At 32.6% G+C, this 24767-nt stretch overlaps 1 protein-coding gene and 1 long non-coding RNA gene across 6 annotated transcripts in view; both read left to right on the top strand.

Annotated features, from left to right (window-relative positions):
• The window catches only part of LOC148627294 (protein MON2 homolog), a 263342-nt gene that overhangs the window by 40103 nt on the left and 198472 nt on the right, over nucleotides 1-24767 (top strand). For all 5 annotated transcript variants that reach the window (XM_088571115.1, XM_088571125.1, XM_088571108.1 and 2 more), the window contains one exon: nucleotides 2600-2701. In XM_088571115.1, the coding sequence (XP_088427241.1) occupies nucleotides 2600-2701 (102 nt within the window). The remainder of the gene's footprint in view (nucleotides 1-2599; nucleotides 2702-24767) is intronic.
• The window catches only part of LOC148627296 (uncharacterized), a 147295-nt gene continuing 125236 nt past the window's right edge, over nucleotides 2709-24767 (top strand). The window contains exons 1-3 of the long non-coding RNA XR_015920177.1: nucleotides 2709-3266; nucleotides 3593-3658; nucleotides 5505-5874. This is a non-coding gene — a long non-coding RNA (uncharacterized LOC148627296). The remainder of the gene's footprint in view (nucleotides 3267-3592; nucleotides 3659-5504; nucleotides 5875-24767) is intronic.

The raw sequence follows: 24767 nt of genomic DNA, 5'->3' as shown, positions 1-24767 counted from the left end.
TTTTGTCACCAGGTGGTAGTTGAAAAAATCCAATTATCCAATAAACTCATTTTGAAAGAATTTATTTTTTATGTATCTAGCTGATGGATATAATTGGCCTTTGAATATATTGGTTGTCTTTCTTAATATTCTTTGATTGATATACTATGAGATGAAGAAGATGGTACCAAAGAAAAGAAAGTTTTTTTGTATAAATTGGCACTAACAAGTCCTGAAATATATCTGCACATACACCATTTCAGATAGTCTGCTTTCTTTGTCAAACAGGTGATTAGTGAAATCAAGAAAACAGTTTAATTGAACAAAAAAAAATTGTGTTTTATTTGGAGAGCTCATTAAATTCATTGCAAATGTAGACATTTTACACCATGTTGACATATGCAACAATTAGAAAAGAAATCCTTGTAATTTGTTTGAGTGATGAAAACCAATACTTAAATGTTTTTTTTCTGAAATTAACATGATCTTGGCTGTGTTGTGTTCTATAGTGCAGTTAATTTCTTCTGGTTTTGCATTCCTGGAATCACTTGATTGAAGCACAGACAAATTATCTAACCTGTTTTTTGTTTGGTAAAGGTTAAACTATTTTGATATAGAGGGCTGTTCATACCTAATACTTGTACATAATACAAATAGATTTTCTTTATTTTGATTCTAATACATGTATCATTTGATTAAGGACTTTAATGACTAATGATAATGAAAGTCTCATATAAAAAGTAATAATTGCTATAATAGGAGGACCTAAGCTAAATGAGCTGACCACACATACATGATTTAGTTTGTATGCCAATATTTTGCAAAAGGTTATAGGTATGATCTCATGCTGAGTCACATCAAAGACTTTATTATACCCCATGCAATGAAGTTGCTAAGGGGATAATGTTTTTGACCCGTTCGTCGTGCCGTCCGTCCGTCAGTCCATCTTAAGTTTTCCAGACTTTTTTTTCTTGACCCTTGCAGATATTGACATGATTTTTGGTATATAAGTTCACCATAATAAGTTACAGGTCAAGTGTAACTTTCCTTCCGCTTTGATGATTTTTACCGAAATTGCGGCCCTTGAACTTAGCAAAATTCACAGAAATAACAGTTTTCCGGACTTTATTTTCTAATTATTTGCAGAAATCGACATGATTTTTGGTATATAAGTTCACCATGATAAGTTACAGGTCAAGTTTAGGTTTCGTTCTGTTCTGATGATTTTTACCGAAATTATGTTCCTTGATCTTAGCACAATTCACAGAAAAAAATGTTTTCCAGACTTTTTTTCTAAATGCTTGCAGATTTTTGGTTTATAAATTCACTATGATAAGTTACAGGTCAAGTTTAATTTTTGTTTTGCTCTGATGATTTTTATTGAAATTACGGACCTTGAACTTTGCAAAATTTACAGAAATAACAGTTTTGCAGACTTTTTTTTCGAAACGTTTGCAGATATTGACATGATTTTAAGTGTAGATATTCACCATTACAAGTTACAGGTCAAGTTTATGTTTCGTTCTGTTCTGATGATTTTTACCGAAATTACAGGCCTTGAACTTGCAAAATTCACAGAAGTAACAGTTTTCCAGACATTTTTCTAAACGCTTGCAGATATTGACATGATTTTTGGAATATAAGTTCACCTTGATAAGTTACAGGTCATGTGTTTGTTTTGTTCCACTATGACGACTTGAAGAAATCTCAGTCTGGACTTAGAAACTACCATTCCCATTCTGAGTAACAGAAGTATCCAACATGGGCACATGTGGGCTATGTGAGCGTGCTCACTAAGGTTCTTTGATAATTGGTAGTCACTGCTTCTATGTACCAGCATTTTAGGGATTAGTGTGACAACTGGTTGGCTCAGAGTCAGAATAATGTCAATGAGTAGGGTGGCATGCTTACCTTCACGCTGTTTCTTCTGTAGCTAGCACAATGAAGATCTAGCTCAGTGTGTCAGACTAGTGCAAAGCAGGGTCTGTTTTTGATAAGAGAATTGTTCTCATCTTGAAATGCATGAAATATCTGCCATAGGTTGCTAAACCATAATTAATCAATCAATTTGACTACTTGGTGCTATTTTACAGATTTTATTTTATGTAATTTCAAAGAATATTATATTTTTAAAATTTTCCTAAAACCCATAATTATTAACTTAATGCTGTATAAATTCTAAGCACTGTCAATTTTCTGATGACTTACTGTGCAAGCTGAAAAATTTATTGACTTAGTGCTTACAAAGCTTTAATTTTTTTTTTCAATCTTATTATTCATACAGTCTTTTTGATGAAGACACATTTTTTGTGCTGTTCAAACATCTTCAAACTATAGATGTCAGATTCTTTTTTTTACTTCATACAATATAAGTATCAATATAAGAAAGGTCTTTGTCTAAAATGTTGTACGTTGTATTTTACTTTTCAGCTAATGTCACATTTTTATGTATGTAACAATTCTAACACTTTGAACAGGTTACTTACAGGTAGTCAAAAGTTAAATACATGTGCATGCAACTCATGTTTATTAAAGACAGTTACATGATATTTTCTTGATTCTTTGGTGAAGGTTTCCAGTGATATCTAGTAACAAAGAGAATTGTCATTTTTCATTGCAGGAACCTTCACTGTTTGCTGTCGCCAAATTACTAGAAACAGGATTGGTAAATCTGTCAAGGGTAGAAGTTCTTTGGAGACCTGTTACTGCTCATTTATTGGAGGTTTGTACATAGTTGGGTTAAATTACTAGTTTTTGTTTTATTGAGAAGAAATGCCTGTTAAAATTTTGAGTATAACTTTGTTTCTGTGTGAAACAACAATATTTTGTTCAACCTCCTTCTGTCTGTGTCCAAGAGAGAGTGTCTTAGACTTCGGATGGAGGAACAGTTCAACCCTGGCTAATGGCAGAAATGAGGGCTCGTGCTGAAACTGCAACGGCTGGTTATGGGATGTAGAAGAAAGCAAGTAAGATTTTAATTTTAAAAATAACAGAAAATAATAATAATAGTAAAGGCAATGATGAAGGAAGATTACAGTGATGGAGAATGATTATGGACCAGTTTACCATCATCAAAGAATGAAAACTTAGGAATATGGAAATGAATACAGCTTAAAGAAATTCTACAGGTAGGAGTAAGGTTAGTGGTAATTCTTGGTTTTAGAATGTTTTACAGGTTATAAGAGAAGTATAGTAATGTATTAACAAAGATCCTGCTGTCTTTCTATGGGAATGGTTGGTACCTGTTATTGTTGTGGGATTCGTCAATACTGGAATCAGTTGTAGAGGTACAGCTTAAATAAAAGGGAAACATTGTAAAGAGATTAAGTTTTGTTTAAAGTTGAGTAACCATTTATTTAGCAATTCGGAATGGCATGACATTAGGTTCTTCAAGGTTTCTTCAAGAATACAAAAAAAAGAATCTACTATTACGTTATTAACAGAATTTTTAGTACAGTTTGTCATGTAGTCCATATGACTGAGGACTTGTTTTATGGAGAGAAATTAATTTGATAAAGTGACAAAGTTTACAAGGAAAGTATCTTGTTCTTTTGTGATATTTGTGTATGTGAGCTTAAAAATATTTTTCACATTTCATTTAATGCCTTTACAGGTGGACAAAATGTTTAAAGAAGATAGCTGAAAAAGATAAGCTGATTGGAAATGAAGTAAAGTTGAAGTAATTTGTTTTATTTGTTAGAGTATATTGACTTTAAACATAAAGGATTATCTATTCTGCTCAGATCATGGTTTCCATTTTTGCATTTAACAATTTTTTTTCCAAATTTTCCAAATTTACTTTTTTATTTTTTTGCATTGAAAAACCCAAATTACATTCTCATACTGTAGACATATTTATTTTGGCAGTTGTTAATTTTCCTGGATTGTATCAAGTAAATATATTCGCAAATATCAATTTTCACAGTTTAAAAAAAAAATGTTTAGCATTAAAAAGTGTAAAAATCAATTTCGCATGTATTATTTTTCGCGATTTTGTGTCACCATGAAAATTAGTACATTTATAGTATTTGTATTATAAAATTTTTCCAGTAATCTATACTTTGAACAGACAAATTTTGAAGCCTGCAAGCATATGATTGCATGTAATAACCTTCTCCATCAGATTCAAGGTCAAAAACAAAATCTCTGCAAACTCCTTACAAAGTCAATGATCTAATTGCACTGTAGTTGTTAATTATTGTCATTTATCAGAAAAATAATATTCCCTGTGAAGAAGTGCATCTTTAACTTTATTGTTCTCTATAAGTATCTTAAGATGATAGACGTGTCAGAAAAACATCTTCAGTGATGTCATGACTGCTCTCTGGCTGCAGATTTCTATGAGTTGTGTGATATGTTCTGTCAAAACATGCGTTCATGATATCTGAATTAATGCTTTTGATGGTCTGAAATATGACAACTTTTTTGTAATTAAATTGTGTTTTTCTGCTTTGCATTTTAAGCATCTGGCTAATTTTGGCAAAAAATAATAGAAAATCAGTGAGGATTGTTGAAAATATGCAATAAACTATTATTATTTTTTTTTAATTTATATCATAATTGGATTATATATCTTTTCTAAGTGACTTCTTCATTGCTTTCTTGAAACAGCTGAACAAATCGCCAATTGAGCCAGAAATCTTTCAAAGATTTGGTTTGACATTGATAGCAACTGTATTTATACTGTTGTTGTTACATTTTTTTTTATATTAGCTTTAACTAATGCTTATCATAGTGGAATTAGACAGTGCAGCCCATAAGTCACCTCCAAGCAAATTACATGTCAGTATTATTAAGTCCAACAAATTCATCTCTGTCCTCTGTAAGCTATATTCTGGTACTTTAGTATAAATTCCTGGTAATGGATTACCGCTGTAGAGGTCATGACCTTTCTTTGCTTGCTACTTGTCATTTTTGGACAGTGTTCTGATAATTGACTAGTTTGTCATTAACAATTATTTGGAATTTTTGACAGTTGAGTTTATGATTGTAAGATAATGTGATTGGTAATGTGTTTTCATTAACAGTTGAAGTGTTGGAGCATGGAAAAAGTAATTCCATTTTACAGTGTACATACATTTATCATTGCCCCTATGTAAGAACCTTCTGGGTTCATGTTAATCATATAATATGACCTCAAGAATCTGAAAAGCAATTGTCAGTCTTGACAAAATGTAATTTGAATAAGAAAATTTAAAACAAGATATTTGAGGGGTTGATGCAAAAAAATCTTAATTATATAGATGGTATATGGTCTATTGAAGATTATATTTGTGATGATTATACTGAATGTATGTAACAAAGAAGCATTTCTACTTACTAAGTTATTAAAAAAATCATTAAGTTTTTAATAATTGTAAATGGTATTTGAAGAAAATGAAGTCATTGATATTCTGAATGTTTTATCAGTAGGAATTCCACTAGGATTAATCTTGATTTCATACATGTACATTGATATTGTCTAGTGGTGAATAGGGAACTGTTTGTTTATGCTTTAGAATGGCTTTACATCATTTTTTTTTCAGATCATTTAAGGTATGCCATTGTTGACAGGTGTACAGAGGTGCCACTCTGGAGGAAGATTTGTTGACAGATTGTAGAGAGGTGCCACTCAGGAGGAAGATTTGTTGACAGAATATAGAGAGGTGCCACTCAGGAGAAAGATTTGTTGACAGAGTGTAAAGAGGTGCCACTCTGGAGGAAGATTTGTTGACAGAATGTAGAGAGGTGCCACTCAGAAGGAAGATTTGTTGACAGAATGTGGAGAGGTGCCACTCAGGAGAAAGATTTGTTGACAAATTGTGGGGAGGTGCCACTCAGAAGAAAGATTTGTTGACAGAATGTAGAGAGGTGCCACTCAGGAAGAAGATTTGTTTTGAAATAGTCCTTGAGAAGGTAATGTCACACATGTGATGCTGTTTATATTGGAGTCAACTAATTACATGTCATTTTTACAAAGAAAATCTCAAAAAGAATTATATATAGATAGTTATAAGGAAATATCTTGTTATTGTCAGAAGAGTTGTGATGGCAATGAAAAGTGATAATGAAATAAATTGTAATTATAGATTAATAAGTATTAACTATAAAGTATGTTCTTAAATAAAACAAACACATTTAGATTTCATTTAGTTTGAGCTTTACAATGATAAAAAAAAATGTTTCAAAGTGTTATTTGTGTGATGCACTCGGTATTTCTAATTCAGATTTATCTAAGTGCTAAAATCCTTACATCAGTCCTAATCAATTCCAATTAAAGTCAGTTACAAACAATGTAAAATTTATGCAAATTGAAAACTTAACAAAAAACTTGGTTAATACCATGATTTGTTAAAGGATTGAAACTTTATTATTTTCTTAACGAAAGAAAAAAAAATGACTGACGGTTTCCAATTATATTTGAACATCTTTTGATCACCTAGGAATGTTTATCTACTCAATTGTCAGATCTTATTGTTGTTGTGCCTTAAGTGTGATATCTGTTATCACATGCTTTATGTCACATGCCTTAGCAGATGGTTCTAGAAATTTTAACCTAATTTTCCTTCAAAATAAAAAGATCCACCACAGTATGGAGATAAAGTCACATGTTTCTCCACAGTATCCAGAGCTTAGACATACTTCACGTTGTTTTTTTTTTAAATCTTGTTCAACCTTCAATAAACGCATTTCTTTCTAGTTTTTGAAGTAATTGTTTTCCATCTATAAGTCATAAGTATACAATGTCATTATTTACATCATATTTTAATGGTTTATTGATAGGAAATTAAGTGCTTGTGTTTTCAGGCCTTGTCTGGTCCAATTGAGATTTTATTTCTAAACTCTTTAGTAAAAAAACTCTTTTTTGGCAGTTTGGTTTTTTAGGGTACACACAATTTGGTACTGATTAATTTTTCCTGGTATGCTACTGTAGTTACAGATTTTTATGATAAAAGAGAGAATATCTATCATTTTCATTGATCTTTATGTAGAGAAAAAAAGATTGAATTTGTGTCTGAATACAGGTTTATTTCTACAAACATACATGATACTATCTTCAGTGACACATCTATTGAGTTTAACCTAAAGCTAACTAAATATGACATTTATATGATGGAAACACAAGTGTTTCCAGTTCCTTACAGCAAGTAACACAGTAACACAGTTCACATTTTTACCTGATGAAATGTCTTGGGTAGTTTACTGGGCAACGGACAAGGAAAATATACTCTTTTTGTCACACTTAGATTCAAATACCTCTGGAATAATAAAAAATTGAAATCTCATTACCAATGGAAATTCATCAGATAATTGTCATTGGAACAAGGGAAGACCAACTCTTTTCTATGAAGTTCACTATTGTACTTGCTGTAAAGTAATGAAAAAAATTATACATAATGGTACTTCTTATGTTCTTGTGCAAAGAAAAGTTTGTTTTTTTTTTTAAATATTTAAACTGTTTATATCAAAGAGGATTTGGTGCCTATTTATACAAAAGCTGTAAAAATTTATTGGAAGCAAATTATGTTTCAATAAATGTAGTACCTAAATGTACTTACATATGTCTACTTAATAGACAAACAAAAAAGGAATAATGATTTTTGCGTGTAGATGGGGTATGATGGTGACTAGTTCTAATTACATTAAGTATTCAGTAGCATTTATATAAAAATCTGACAGGAGGTGATTTGTGCATGTTAAAAAATTACCAAATTCATTTTTATTTCTAATTCAGAATCAGTTACAGACTACATTTCCAGTATTTGTGCTTTGGTTGTTGCACTTTCAAGATAAAAAATATATACATTGTGTATAAAATTGGCACTTTGCAAGAGTTAATGTTCTTGACTTTGTTTGATTTGGTTGGTTTTAGTGAGAGATTAATGTATGGTTTTTATGACCACAAAAAATTTGCGGTCATATATTGGTATGCCTCCCTTGTTGTTCATCATTGTCCATAGACCCTTGGTTTTTGTGCTATATTGTGAATATTAGTTGGTTGATCTTTATAAAATTTTATATATATCACAATGGTCAGACAGATTGATTTTGGAGGGAAAGACTTGAACTTTAGAAATTATGGAGCCAGAAGCATGCATTTTCCTGATGTCCAGACAAAATCTGACTATTCTTAATTTTTTGTCCTATTTTTAAATTTTTTGTTGTTGAATACATTATGAATTTTTCAATCAAATTTCAGATACTTTTTACAGTTTTTGAGTTGTAATGGGTTAAAGAGGCTACACCCCAAAAAATTAACTTAATAATTTTGGGTACAATTTGGAAATTTTTTTTATTTGATTCCTAATGAAAATCCCTGCCTGCATTTTTCAATCAGATTTCAGATATCTGTAAGATTTTCGAGTTATAAGGGGTCAAAAAGGCCACAACCTGAAAAATCGTTCTGATTTTGAAAATTTTAAACTGAATTTCAAGTTATTTGCTATATTGTCTTCAAACCCTGTTGTTATGTCCATAATTTTTTGTTAGTACCTATGCTGATGTGTGTCAAAAACTGTTATGGTGTCCACACTATACCTTACTGTTCAGGGTTTGACCACTGCAGTCATATCATGCTGGACTCTGCTGAGCTTTTTATTTAAAAAATACATAATTAAATGCGTAAAAGACTATTGTACATAGAAATAAAGCACCGTTTGTCGGTGGGTTTTTTCTACACCATGAAGCACCTTTACTATAGGCAGTGTCTGAATTTTATATGAACAGATACTTCTGGCATAAGGCATTTTACAAATAAAGTGTGTCAGTGCTGTTAGTTATGGATTTGGAAGGGAAGATCTTGGTAATGTCTCTTTATGAGATTGTTTAATTGACATTATTGGAAAGGAAGTCTCCTGCCTCAAACCAAATATCATGATACAAATTTAAAGAAATTAAGGAAGTAATTTGATTCATTTAAATGGTTCAAATTTATATTTATAGTAAGAAAACAGATTTGTGAAGTACAATAATGCACCTAAATCTGAAAAAGTTAATATCAGAGGTCACCATAAGTCATCAACAGGTACAAATTCACCTTTGAGTAAGATTTGAAATGTCTTGACAACAAGAATGATACACCAATGGTAACAGAACATTCACCATAACCAAACTAGCAATATAACAACCAACCCATAGAAACATTAAGGTCTCACTAACCACTTCTAAAGTTTCCATTACTTTACATGTTAAAAAAGTAATTTTCAAAGTCTCACTGTGAATTCCCAGGACAAATGACATCTTAAAGTTGCATACCGTTGCGAAGCTTGGAAAATAAGGCTTCCAAAATCATTATGCTAATGGTACGATGATAGTAGAAATTCTTCACAAAATTTACTTGAAAAATAATACTGAAAATCCACATTTTTACTTGTTCTGCTAACTGACAACATGGAGGCAGATTACTCACACATGTAAACAATATTCATACACTTTTGTAGTTAATTACATATATGATTTTAAAGTACACATTCTCAGCTTCATTTTGACTACTTTTAATCATAATACACACAAATAATGCACTTACAATGCATATGTCTAGGTTCAGTGTGTTTTTGGTACTACATAGGGGGGTGGCCATTTGACCCGGAAGTGGTTAGTGAGACCTAATGACCAATATCTCCTGGCCTTGATAACAACCAACCCATAGAAACATTAATGACCAATATCTCCTGGCCTTGATAGCAACCAACTCCTAGAAACATTAATGACCAATATCTCCTGGCCTTGATAACAACCAACCCATAGAAACATTAATGTCCAATATCTCCTGGTCTTGATAACAACCAACCCATAGAAACATTAATGACCAATATCTCCTGGCCTTGATAACAACCAACTCCTAGAAACATTGATGACCAATATCTCCTGGCCTTGATAACAACCAACTCCTAGAAACATTAATGACCAATATCTCCTGGCCTTGATAACAACCAACTCCTAGAAACATTAATGACCAATATCTCCTGGCCTTGATAACAACCAACTCCTAGAAACATTAATGACCAATATCTCCTGGCCTTGATAACAACCAACTCCTAGAAACATTGATGACCAATATCTCCTGGCCTTGATAACAACCAACCCATAGAAACATTAATGACCAATATCTCCTGGCCTTGATAACAACCAACCCATAGAAACATTAATGACCAATATCTCCTGGCCTTGATAACAACCAACCCATAGAAACATTAATGACCAATATCTCCTGGCCTTGATAACAACCAACTCCTAGAAACATTAATGACCAATATCTCCTGGCCTTGATAACAACCATCCCATAGAAACATTAATGACCAATATCTCCTGGCCTTGATAACAACCAACTCCTAGAAACATTAATGACCAATATCTCCTGGCCTTGATAACAACCAACTCCTAGAAACATTGATGACCAATATCTCCTGGCCTTGATAACAACCAACCCATAGAAACATTAATGACCAATATCTCCTGGCCTTGATAGCAACCAACTCCTAGAAACATTAATGACCAATATCTCCTGGCCTTGATAACAACCAACCCATAGAAACATTAATGTCCAATATCTCCTGGTCTTGATAACAACCAACCCATAGAAACATTAATGACCAATATCTCCTGGCCTTGATAACAACCAACTCCTAGAAACATTGATGACCAATATCTCCTGGCCTTGATAACAACCAACTCCTAGAAACATTAATGACCAATATCTCCTGGCCTTGATAACAACCAACTCCTAGAAACATTAATGACCAATATCTCCTGGCCTTGATAACAACCAACTCCTAGAAACATTAATGACCAATATCTCCTGGCCTTGATAACAACCAACTCCTAGAAACATTAATGACCAATATCTCCTGGCCTTGATAACAACCAACTCCTAGAAACATTGATGACCAATATCTCCTGGCCTTGATAACAACCAACTCCTAGAAACATTGATGACCAATATCTCCTGGCCTTGATAACAACCAACCCATAGAAACATTAATGACCAATATCTCCTGGCCTTGATAACAACCAACTCCTAGAAACATTAATGACCAATATCTCCTGGAAACCAGAGTTTTATATGGCCTTAACAATCCCTTTATAATGTAAAGTCCGAATGAACTGTGACAACAAACTAAAACACAATAAAATTGACTAAATAATACATTCAATTCCCACAAACAAAATATAGACAGAAAGAGATATACACCTAAAGAATGCTCACAGTTATTGAAAGTCAGCTCATAATATATTATAGAATGACAAAACCATCAAAACTACCAGCATTTGGAATAGTGAGTCACCACTGATCAAGGCATTCTTAGAGGACATATTTCAATGGTTTACCTTCTTCCAAATAAAAATCTAAAATGAAATATACAATACTTAGAATAAAGTAATAATTTTTTTTCATTATATATATTTAGATGACCACTGTATACTTGCTTTTGATATAAATATGAACTGTTATTGTTTTTGTACTGTCACTGTTCTGACACGTTCATTTTTTCCGGATTGTCTGATCTTGCAGTATATTCCAACTGCAGCATGAATTACCATCTAACAAGGATCTTACAAGGTTAAGTCTAAAAAGGTTAGAAATACTCTAGAGTTGACTGCTATAGGAATTGGGTTAACACAAGATAATAAAAATGATACTTTGCCATTGACTAAATATTCATTACAATTTCGACAGTACAGGTTTTTAAGCTCTCCTGGCCATATGCTAAGTGAGCTATTGCCATCACTTTGCGTCTGTCATCGTAGTCGTTTCAAATATTTTCTCCTCTGAAACTACTGAATAGATTTGGATGAAACTTAGTATGGTTGTTCCTAAAGGTATCCTGCACAAAATGATCGTTTGGAGTTTTGATCCATGGAAAAACATGGCCGCCATTACTAAATATAGAACATAGGGGTCATACAGCAGTTTTTCTCATGTATCTGCAAAACTGTTAGGATTCTCATTGGGTAAAAGTGTTCAGCATGATGAGATCTATCTGTGGTCAAATTTTGGTGAAAATCTGTTGACCCATGTTTGAGTTATTGCCCTTTTTGTTTGTTTTTTTTTGCAGTTTTTGATGTTATGACTTTCGAAAATCTTCTTTTCAGAAACTGCTATACAGAATTCATTGGGTATCCTGCACAAAATGTCAGTTTGGATTTTTGATTCATGCAAAAAAACATGGCAGCTGTTACTAAAAACAGAACACAGGGTGAAAATACAGTTTTTTTTTTTTTAAATAACTCAAAAACCGTTGAATTTAGCAAAATTCTGATAGAGGGTATTATTGTTCACCATCAGAAGACAGACCTATGCTAAAATTTTCAAAATCATTTGTCGCTTGATGTTGGAGTAGTGGCCCCTGACACAGATTATTGTGCCCTTTTCACAGGTACATCTGTGAAGATTTTCTTCTGTGAAACCATGCAACAAAATTTAATGAAAGTTAGCATAGTTGTTTTTTAGAGTTTCCTTCACTAACTAATCATTTAAACTTATCATCTGTAAAAAAAAAGATGACAGTCATTACTAAAAACAGAACATGGGCAAAATGCTTTTTTTGCTATTTTTCCTCAACAATGGAAAAAATCATAAAGATGAAAGCTACTCATAAGATAAGCATGCTATTCTGAGTTAGCTGGCAGTATTGAAATTTTTTTAAGGCAGCCATTTTGTGACCATTTTTACCAGTTGTTCAGATTCTGTGATCTTTGGTTTTGTCAGGAAACATTGTGTTCTATGTTGAACTGTGAGGACAAAAGTTTGTTCTCCTTCTAATTTTTCCCCTTGCTTTGATTTCAACAGTATTTGGTCTTTATGGTAAATGTGGTCTCCTGAGTTGAATGGTGATGATGAGAATGTTGTGTAGCCATGGTTTAACTTCATTTTATATTCTTTTTCAACAATTATGTATACTGAGCTAATGCCCCTTTAGACCCAATGGAATAACAGGGCAAAGGAGTACACCTGCCCATATTTTTTCAAAAACACATTGAAAGCATTTCCAACATTTTACAGTGCCTTGGGTACTCATTTGAACTTACAGCATTCATCAATATATGCTCCTTTTCAGGAATGTCTTGTCAGACATGGTAACAAAACATGATGCCTTATTTACCTAGTTAACACTTACCATGAAAAAAATGTCTAGATTTCGATATTTTTCAAGCATGTCAAATTATATGCAAATTAGTTGCATGATGGTGCTGATGGGTCTGTTGCCTGTAATTGGTCATTTTTGGCCATTAATTGTCATTTTTCACTGGATGTGGGCTCACCTGCGGTAAGACAGTGTCCCATGTGCATTTTTTCAGAAGCTTTGTTCCCTTTGATGGTCATTTAAGCCAAATATTGTTCATTTAAGTGGTAATTTGAAGGTCAAGGATCCCCAGGATGAGGATTTTTAGCAATTTTTGGCTTCAGCTTGGTCTATCACCGGAAGTGGTTTGTATAAGGTGTTGACATCAAGGGAGTGGAGAGAGACAACATTATTATTTTATAGAAACCAGGTGAAATGAAGCACTACGTGTCAATGTTGCTGTTGTTAGAGGCCAAGAAATGAGCCGTATCCCTAGAAAAAAAAATCACAACTTTTTGTGGCCACCCTAATTCACGACCTCTTATTCAGCTCTTAAGTTCCTATTTTGATAGAACTCTGTATAATATAGCCTCATTTTAAAGCAAATTCACTCTGCTTGCAGATCAAATCAAATTGTTGTTTCCTAAGCTTAAGCTATAATTGCCAGAACCCAAAAATTGGAATACAGCCCAATACAGTATATATACGGTTCCTGCATGGTAAGGGTTTATAGGGCATGGTTTGCCAGATGAGCAATTCAGGGTCTTCGACAGCCATCTTGTTTTTATTCCTATAGTGTAAAGTTATTTGACTTATTCTACCTCAAATTTCACTGTTAAAAAATCTATCTCTTCAATTTTGTGGGAGATGCACACAATTTATTGCAAGGTTTACATGTACTTATCCAGGGACATACTCCATAAATTTGTAGTGACATTTACTTAAGTCAATCATTGCACTAGTAACTGATGTAAGATTCTTACCCAAGGAGGAGATACAACTTTTGCTACTAAATATTCCAGTAATTTTACTTATATGACCAACAGCTGCATTATATCACCTAAAAAATTTGTTGGATTAAAAAAACATGTTGAAATGCTCTGACAAACTCAGTAAACAAAGTGCACTTGTTAAAAATTTGAGTTAGTAGCTCTTTAATGCCCATCATTTCAGAAATGTTATGTAATTTAAAAAAGAGATAAAAGTTGTCCGATAGGAAGTCATTTCAGTGGTAATTTTTCTTATCTTTATATCAGAGTACAGAAACCCTGCAGGCTAATGTTTCACGAAAAGATTGGTTCTGGTGTTCACTAAAATTGCTTTCAAATGAACATTCATTGTAATTATTCATTGGAATTTGTATGTCTTCTCTGCTCACCTGGAATCTTGATACTTGTGAGCAAGTTGTGTTGGTTAGTCATTTTAGAGGTGTGTGACATTTTATATCCCTAAATCATACAAAAAAAATTCTATCATAGAGGAATATTGCCAGCCACATTCAGATAGTATTTACCTATATTGTTTTCTGTCTATTGAGATTACTTTCTTGATGTCATTCTTCCAAGACTTCTTGTTTGATATCAATTTATCAGGGATTAGTTGATAGGCATCCTGTTTGGTTAATAGTATAACTGATCCTTCCCTTTAGTTATGTATGGAGATTTTACTATCGTTAGCACCTTAGAAAAGTACTTTGAAACGTATATGGAACAAACTTTGTTACTACATGTCATCAGGAAATGGTCACTAAATCCAAGGAAGACCTAAATAGTCTTGAAGTCAACTACATGTACTGTGAAAGTACGTTTATTTGTAGGTACCAATTTTAATGATTTAGGGAAAAAATGTCAGGTTATTGATTCTTTAATTCATGGATTTATCAACTCCATCATACAAAAGAATGGGAAATTTCTTTTTCGTTGGGAACCAACTTTTGTGGTTTGCCTCACCCATGAAAACGATGAAAATTGGTACCTCAATAATAATACTTAAGCAGTATATTGCTTTCTGTAAATGACCTACAGATTTGTTTTGAGGTGTATATGCTCCTTGGGTGATATATCTGTCACAGGTGAGCTTAATTTCTTGAAGGTCTTTGCTTAGTCACAGCATAGCAATTATATTTTGTGTTCTACAGGATCATACTATATATTGATGAGATTATCTTTTTACTGCAGGTTTTAAGTGGTAATGAAGTTTTATGGCTTGCATACCTGTTTTTAGCAATAAATTTGTTTTATAAGCCCTAATGGAACATCTTAAACATGTGTAATGACCTTCAATAATTGATTTAAAGGTCAATAAATATAGAAAAAGCTTTACACAATTGTAAAAGGGAAATTAATGCATGTATGAAGTAAGCTTATATCATTAAATCAGATTATTTAAATAAAGATGAAGAAGACACAATTACATTTGAAGATGATTGCTTATGCTGTTGTATCCTTTAGTAAGCCAAACCTACGTCAGCATTGCCTGTTTAAATTGCTTCCTGATGTAGATACAGGCTGTAACCTTGAAAATCAAATTAGACTCCTGACTAACCTTGAAAATCTCCTAACTGGTGATTTTATAGCAGCAGAAGAAACTACCTTTTAAGTAGCAGCTTGTTATTGACCATGATTTTTATATCCCCAGTCAAGAAATGGGGGTATATTTGAACCACTTTTTATCATTCTTCTTGTTTGTCCATCTGTCCATCATTTTGAGTTCAGTAGTAATTGCAAGGGATGGATTGATTTCAGAGTTGGTTTGTGGCTTTATATAAATTTGGCTTAAATTGTAAGGAATTTGTATTGCTTTTTGCTATCACAAGGTTCTATACCACAAAGAGAATTTTTTGTTGATGTTATTACAATAATTACCATTACTCAGGAATTAAATGGCCTAAACTGGGCAAAAACAAACATTTTCTGAATAACCAGACAAATTGGAGTATAAAGTATATGGATCTCTTTGACATTCTTTCACAAGCTTTCTTACCACAAAAAGATGATTGGGACAGATTTTTAAGTCTAATACTGTAGGCAATGTGTGTAAAAAAATTCTTTTTATTTAATGGTCAATTTCTATGATTAAGATTTCAATCTTAAAAAATTTTTAATATTACTACATAAATCCGTTTTTAACTTGGTTTGTATTTGGTAAACAATATTACTTTAATTGATTTTGTAAAAAAAAAGTAATTACTAGGAGTTCTTTAATATGCTGTGTATAACTTGTTAATTTCAATTTGAATGAATTTCAAGTTATATTATTGAAATATGATTATTTTGGGATTTTAAATCAATGTAATAGTGGGGTTTCCAATTCATGTATATGTATAGATTTCATTCAACATATAAGTCTACAGGATTGTTTAACAATACCGATAAAGATGTTACACTATAAGAAAATATAAATAAGCAAAATTTTCAGCCATTTTCAGTCAACTAATGACCATCGTGCCTTAAACATACACATGCTTTTGCTTTTAAGAACTGGCAATTTGTCTAGAAAACTGAAACCAACAGACTTGTAATTGTCCTTTTGTGTACCTATAAATGGTTTCCAAGACTGTAGAGTTATAACAAAAGACATTTGAAGGTTTCCTTTGCATGTTGATTGCAATCAAATAATACTATAACATTTTATCCTTTATGACAGACAGTTCATAAAGAATTTCATCTTGGATGGACGGAAAATTGAACATACATCACTTGACCACCTTGTCAATTCCCAGCTAACTATTATTTAGCACTGGATCACAATTTGATATAAATGATTTTTCAGATCCCCATGTAATAGCGTCTTTTTTTCTAAGAATGATGGAACATTTGCATGCTAATGATGTCATCAAAGAAAATTATAAGATGTGCGTCTTTCAGTAGATTGCTGTAATTTACAACTAAGTTTTATATTGCATGTGAACAGTAAACATTTTGGCGACTGAAGTCATTAAAATAGCTACAGACTGATAAATCACAAATGATTATTTTGGTGTAAAGATAAATTGAATTTTCAATACATCTGTTCTCTTCATGGCATGTTTGTGTTCAAATTTGGCTTCTTGTATTTTACGCTTTTCCATGGTATATCAAAAACAAACAAGTAGCTTTATGTGCAGGACACTTTGAGGACTTGGGTAAAAAGTTGATAAGAACTTTCCCTAAGCTGATATTGATTTTAACTACTATGTAAAAAGTTCACACAACTGATGTTGGTGTTGAGTGACACGGTTCAGCTTTGTATGAATATTAAAAACATGCATTTGACTCCTCTGTAATAGGTTGAACAGAATCTTGCTCATTTTATATTTTTGTCTTTTCTACTTGGCACATTTTTAAAGTGAGACAAGAATATGTGTTATCAAGACTATTTTCAATCTTGCAGATTTCTCCAGTTTGTCTAGCCAAGGTTCAAGTACAGTTTGTTTTCTGTTTGTAGATAAAACTATATAGGACAATTTTTTCCCAGCTGATCAGAGAACAAGACAACTAAATTTCCGTCAGACATTTGACTTCCACACCCTTTAATTAAGCTTCATTAAATGTCACTAGATCTGGCTGATCATCTGTATCACTGTCTACCCTAAGGATGGCCATTGTTCTACCGTCCTTCCATGTCTGATATTCCTTCAGTATTCTATAACCTTTATCTACTTTCGTTATGTTTTTAGCTTCCCAAGACCAAAGGTCTGTGTAAATTATCGTAATCACTTTAAGTATGTCATGGTCTGTCGGCATCATTATTAACTTATGTTAAAAGTGTGAAACATGTTTTAAAATACAGGTTTAAGTCACCAGTTTTACTTTCATCTCTTAAACTATAAAGATACTGAAAAATAAATATGACCACCCTTCTCTTGCTAGATAAGCACTACAGATTTGGTAAAAGATGTATGGTTTTTGGCCATCATTGAAGACCATGTTGTGATCTGTAGAATTTCAATTGCCAGGTAGACAATTATCGCATTGGCAATCATACCACATTATCTACTTTTATATTCTTGTTAGATTTATTGTCCTTGAAATGGACCCGTGCGGGTCCGGGTGTCAAAAGAATAGGCCAGCAGCAGCGCTAAGCTTATTGTAAAAGGCGACTAAATAGTGCTCAGAACCCTAGCTGGGGGCTAGGGCGCTCTGCTCACAGAGCAACTGGGATGTGTGCCCCAGGTGGTGGAATGGGGTACCCCTGGCGTGTTACATGCTGGGGTTGTCAGGCTATAATATAGAAAACCTGACCGCAAACCATAGTGGTGCACAGTGTTGGGAAAGATGCCACATTCCTCGCACGTTAAAGAACCTTACTGTGGTATTCTCCCAGAGTAGGAACTATAGGGCTCCGCCACAGGAGGCTAAATTGCCCGACCCTACCCACCTCTCCCTATTTCCAGTGGCAATCAAAATTTGTCGACCCCATTGTCCTTGTGTCCCATCCCTCTTTCATTTAATCATCATTTTATGTTCATTTTATCATCAATTTCATGTTCATCGTCTGAATGTAGCTGAAATATTGCTCTCGTACGTTAAACCCCAACAACAAACAAACATGTCCTTGAAATGCTTAAATAAGGATATTTATGATTTTTATCTTAACAATGACAGATAATAAAACTTTTATATATGAAATAATCCTCATGGGCATAGGAAAGTCACAGTGAGTCAAAGTTGTATATCAACTCCATATTAGAGTTATTGCCTTTAAAAAGCTTAAAAAAACAAAAAGAAAAAAATGATGATCCTTCTGCTTTTATACCCCCTCTTGAAAAGCATGAGGTATATAGTGATTATGTTTTCTACAGGTTTATTCGCCTGTCCTTAATTTCTGTTAAACAATTCCTCAAAAATGACTGTATAAAGTTTGATGAAATATTCACAAATTCTTTATCACATGATGCCATTGGGCATCTCCTATTTTATTTTTCCATCTAAATGATTTTTTAAGTTGTCTGAATGGTTGCTAGGGAGGAGAATGGGGGTTTTACCAAGTAAGCTTTGTTTTTTAATTGTGTGAAATTTCTCTGAAAATAGTTACATATAGAAAGAAGTTTGTTAAGTTTATGTATGGCTTGACCAACAGATTTCTAATGTTTTCAGATGTGCAGCTCTGGCTCTTAAGAGCCGGAAGTTTTAAGCTGATGACTTAAGGTTCATGTGAGCTTATGCTATCACATTGTGTATGTCGTCCATGAATTTTTCACATTTTGCTCAACTGTGTGAAAACCCTAGACCAGTTTTAACTAACGGCAGAAATGATGTATGGAAGAGAATCTTCCAAAGGTCTACTTTCAGTTCTATTAGTTATGGAAGAAACTATACAATTAATCCACTTTTGGCCATTATCCAACCAAATGGCTGCCAGAGGATTTCTCAACTGGATTTTCAAAGATCATTTTCTCTTAGACCATAGGAGCCATTGTTTTGAAACTTGATAGGATTTATGACCTCAATGCGGTCTACATAATCCACTTTTATGTGGATCAGGTTGCTCATTGGGTGGCTGTGGCGACTCAAAGTTGATCCTATGGCAAAATGCATTCTGGTCTATATCTTTGTTTCTATAAAGCCGATGATGACCAAATTTGGCAGATATGATTTTTACACTTGATAAAATGTTGGTTCCACTATGATCAAATGATAAGACCACAAGTTGTCAAATTATACAATTGCAAAAAAAAAAAAAAAAAAAAAAATGGGTTGTATATTGGTATCATTATTTCTTGTTGGTATTAGTTCTCCCTGTCTCTGGGCCCTGTATCATACTGGTAGTTTTAATGATGGGTGGCTTGGTCAATTCTTGGCTTTACTGACAAGGGACTCGGTAACATAAACCATTATGTATCTTCCTTAAATGCTAAACTTTATGTGAAGCAGGACGATTGTTTTTACATGGAACTGCTTTAAAAGGTAGGCATTTTAAGTTCAAAGAGTAATTCTTTAAGGAGTTTTAGGACAACCTTTGGTTTATTAAATTAGAGATTTTGATTGGTGGAGTGGCTTTGTAATTATAAGGACATAAAATTTACATAGAGAACTTAATAATATCAAGTTCTGGATAATTTAGATGATTGTCACATTATAATGATACAATTTGGTCATGTGGGTGTTAGGATTATAGCAAAGTTACATGCCCGGGGGGTCATTAGAATAATATTAGATAAAACATATCCTACTATGATGGAGTTAATGGATTTTAAACATGTGGTGATGATCACTGGATAACATTGATTACAAGAATTAATGTCATTATACTATTTTTAATTCTGTAGAATGAGTCTATTGTGAGATCTGGTTCGTGACAAAGTTTTAACTCGTCCGGAAAACATCCCATTATTTGTTGCATAATACATGTTTTTGATATAAGAAAATAGTAAAATATGGTGAAATAATTTCTAGATTGTTACATTCTGATGCCTACTATTAAGGTAAATTATGTAGCATGCAGTGGTGTTTCTGTTTTTTTTTAAAGCACCAGGAAGTACAGAAATTAACACTATACCCTATATTATACCAGCACTTTTGTATTGTTTTACATCTCCTAAACTATAAACTACCTCAGTGGTCTCAATCCTAGACCTAGGCATACTAAGTATTGGTAGTTACTGTTCTTCAGCCTGCTTCTCTGCCTTCTTCTCTGCCTGTTCCTCAGCCTGCTTCTCTGCCTGCTTCTCTGCCTGTTCCTCAGCCTGCTTCTCTGCCTGTTCCTCAGTCTGCTTCTCTGCCTGTTCCTCAGCCTGCTTCTCTGCCTGTTCCTCAGTCTGCTTCTCTGCCTTCTTCTCAGCCTGCTTCTCAGCCTGCTTCTCTGCCTGTTCCTCAGTCTGCTTCTCTGCCTGTTCCTCAGTCTGCTTCTCTGCCTTCTTCTCAGCCTGCTTCTCTGCCTGCTTCTCTGCCTCTCTTCATGCTTTTGCTTCTTTTATTAGGACAGTAAAAATCTAACTTGGTTTATTGGACTAGTGCAAACATGGTCTCTTCTATTTATTTTATATTTTAAACAGAAGTGCATGAAATATCGTCTGTAGGATATAAAACCACACTCAGTCAATTTTCTAAACTTTTCATTTGATTTCTTAGAAAAATTGCAGATATGTTCTGCTTGTTATTTAGCGGTGCACCTACTACTAGTTTAAAGACTAGCAATTTGTGAATTTAGGATCCATCAGTCTAACAAAGACTTTGCCATTTGATATCTGAATTTCTCCAGCCAGCTAAGTGACCTCTCTATGAAACTTTCAGGCAGGTTATACCATTACATGCTTCCTAGTTTAACCCAACCTTAGATTTTATGAGCCTGTCCATAGTTAATTATTAACCTTGAAACTTGACACTGTTTTACAGTAACTTATATTCAAAATTATCACCTGAATGAATTACAGCCAAGTCAATGAAAACTTTGTGTCAGCAGACTTCTAGCAGTTTTCCTTATTTTCTTAGATTTAGTTTTATTCACTAAATGATGTATTATTACTTGTGAGTTGGATGTCTGTGTTTGGTTTGAAACTGTTCCAGTAATTATTTATTTGGCATCTGTATTTGTATGGAGCATCTTTTTTCATGACTGGGATTATAAAAAGCCTGTTTCTAAAGCTTTCCATTGTAGTTTTGTTAACTTTCAACATGTTGTATTTTTTTTTGTTTGTACAACATACCTGTCATTTAACAACCTGTACCAATTCAAATGAGAAAATATCATTAATGTCATGATGAACGGATTAGCAAGAATTCAAAGTATGAACAAGAAGTACCATGTACAGTCACTATTGTTGTCAATCTTGGGTTCAGAAATAAAATTTTGCAAGAAAAAGCTTATTTAAGTTGCCTCAGCATTGAAAGCTTTACATTAATCCACTAGTCTGTTAAAACAACATTTCAGTTGATGATGGTCAATGATGAACCTTTAATAAAAACACCTAGGCCTTTATCTGGACAACTTCTACGAAAATCTTAAAAAAAATACTATTACTACATCTTGTGTAATGGTCATTTCTGTTCTCTATAATCTACTTTCCGAAAACTGGAGAAAGTGCAAGACTTAATAAATCTCACAAATGACTTTTTAAATTGCTACAAGTCCCTTGTGGCAATGGAGAATTTTTTATTAGACATAAATTGTACTTTAGGAGCTCTCACATATAACCATTTATATGAATCAACTGAAACTTCGTAACAAATATAGAATACCAAATTGTATTTGATTAATTTTGAAACAAAAATAGGTGTGAATTTGGATATTGTCTCGATACATCATGTTCTGGCAGTATTTTTTTACAGAGAGATATGTTTTATATTGTTATTAATTCTACTTTCATAACAGCTATATTCTCTGTTAGATACCTTTAAATATAGTTGAGTGTGAGTATAGTTGTTGTCTCCCTTTGTCTCAAACATTTCAGATTATATTAGTTTATTGAAAGGCCATTCTTGTATTCTTTTGCCCATGGACTTCTATATTAAATCTTAAACTTTCATGTGTTTTTTTTTTAAATAGACAATGAGTTTCAATCTCTCAATTGACCATGTTTTTCCATTATGGAAATGTTTAAAATTATTTTTAGGTCCATTTAATAAGAAAAAAAAGCCATTAACTTTGATACACCAAATCAGGTTGATCTAAAAATAGACTTCTACTTTAACGTTTAAATTGGACACCTTTTCTGAAGCATTATTTTTCATGAAATACTGTTTTTCCTCAAAAACAAGTTTTTTTTGTTTCATAGCTTGATACTTAAAGACAAAATTGTTCTGTACATAAAAAAAGTTTGTTTAAAAAGTTACCTGTGAAACATGAATGGTGGTCTGTATTGATAAGACAAATTCCTAAATTATTCTTTGAATACCAAATAGTTTCCAAATTTCAGTTTTTTGTCTCATACTCACAAAAAATCAAGATCGGCCCCCCTTTTTAACTCAAGGAGGCCTCTTGATTATCTAAAGTCTGCCTACAGCTAATTACACAAAGTTGAAGTTCTTGTTTACACAAAGGTAAAATAGAGTCAAAATATTGCTTATATACCATTATTTTAATGAAAAAGACATCTTAGTTGCCAAAAATGCTGATATTCAGTCAAATTTGGTATCCTTGGCATGTATTAATGTACTGTGTAGTTACAAAAGAAGAAATATCTCACAGACACAGACAGGTATTTTGTAAGAACATTAAATTACATACACAAAAGACATCAAAGTTTCTAGTTACTTCACAGACTATTAAAGAAAATTCACTTTTTATACGTCATTACCACCTTTTTTTTATAAGCCACATTAGAATTTGTTTGAAGTACCATCAGAAATGGTCATTTATGCAATGAAAAATGTTTGACCAGTTGAAGTATAGTAAAAGTGAAAATGCAAAAAAATATTTCAGTTTTTATATGTCATGTGTGACAAGGGCAAATGGACCATTTTCAAGTCTCTACTCCAAGAATTAAAATGTCTGAAAAATAAAACTGTTTATAATTTAGCCATTTAAATCACCCAATTTAATTCTAATATAGTTGTGTTGAGAAAACTTTTAATAATAACAGTTCAAATCAGTTGGTCATCTTTTAATCTATGAAAACATCGCTAATTTCCAAATTTATTTTAAAAAAATATGCCATAAAAGTGAAAAAAAATGTAGGCCTAGCATAACTTTTCTCCATTTTAAAGTTGGTGCATAAAGTATAAAATATGATATATTGTTGTTGAAAGCTTCTGAGTTAATTGAAACTCACTTACTAAAAATCTCTTTTCACTGAAACTGTGGTTATTAGGTTTCAGTCTTGTGTTCTTTGCCCCATAGGCTGCTATAGTAAACCTTAAATTTTCATGATTTTTTGAAAAAGATATACAAGGAGTTTCAATCTTACATGTTTTTACCATTAAGGAAATGTCAAAAATAATTTTTAGGTCCATTTTAGAAAAAAGGCACAAATTTTGGTACAGTAGGACAGGTCAAATTTCTGTAGCATATTTTTTCATGAAAATACTGTTTTTCCTCAAAAGCAAGTTTTTTTTTGTCTTAGCTTGATATTTAACCTGTACTTTTGATGAAAAAGGATAATCATTTGCGAAAAAAGAAAAACAGGAAAGGGTGAAAAGAAAGCGCACTATATTTTTTAGCCTTGTTTTGATATACGCCCACTCAGGAATATGCAATACAAGACTGATTTTTAAATGCCTTAGTTTGTCAAATTCTTTTGTAATATTTTTCGATTCCATATCTTTTTCCAATGAAAAGAATTGTTTGGTAGACAGATTTTTTAGATAATTAATGGTTTAATTAAACTAAGAAAGCACCTTTTTCTCTAAAGCTGATCTAAAAAGGTTCATTTTGGTGTAACAGATATAGCCAGAATGTCTGTTAGAGAAGTTCTGTTGAGAACTAATCTGCAGTAACAAAGAATCTCCAGGAAAGAAATTCTTCCTTTTATTTCTTTATCTTCAGTAGTAATTGATTTTTTATTAAAAATTTATTTGAAGTCAGATGTAGTTCCAGTATTTATGATAGAGGCTGAACAACCAAATGATTTGAATATGAAAAGTTTCAGTTGTAATTTGATTATGCTGTCTGTCCCAAGTATCCATCGACAACTTCTTTGAAACTGTTCATTAGAACTCTGTTAAACTTGTACATACTTTTCATCTCATGATGCCATTGTGCATGTCCTATTTTGCATTTAAATCTTAATGACTTATGGGTTCCTAATGTATAACATCTACTTCGATCTGCAACTCCTCTAAAACCATTGAATGGACTTTGTTGAAACTTGCAAACATTCTTCATCAC

The sequence above is a fragment of the Perna viridis genome, chromosome 1 (genome assembly GCF_037379345.1).
Source record: "Perna viridis isolate PV_CMFRI_1.1 ecotype Kerala chromosome 1, ASM3737934v1, whole genome shotgun sequence".
Taxonomy (NCBI): Eukaryota; Metazoa; Mollusca; class Bivalvia; order Mytilida; family Mytilidae; genus Perna; species Perna viridis.
The sequence above is the reverse complement of the archived record's forward strand: the minus strand, read 5'-3'. Positions and strand labels throughout refer to the sequence as shown.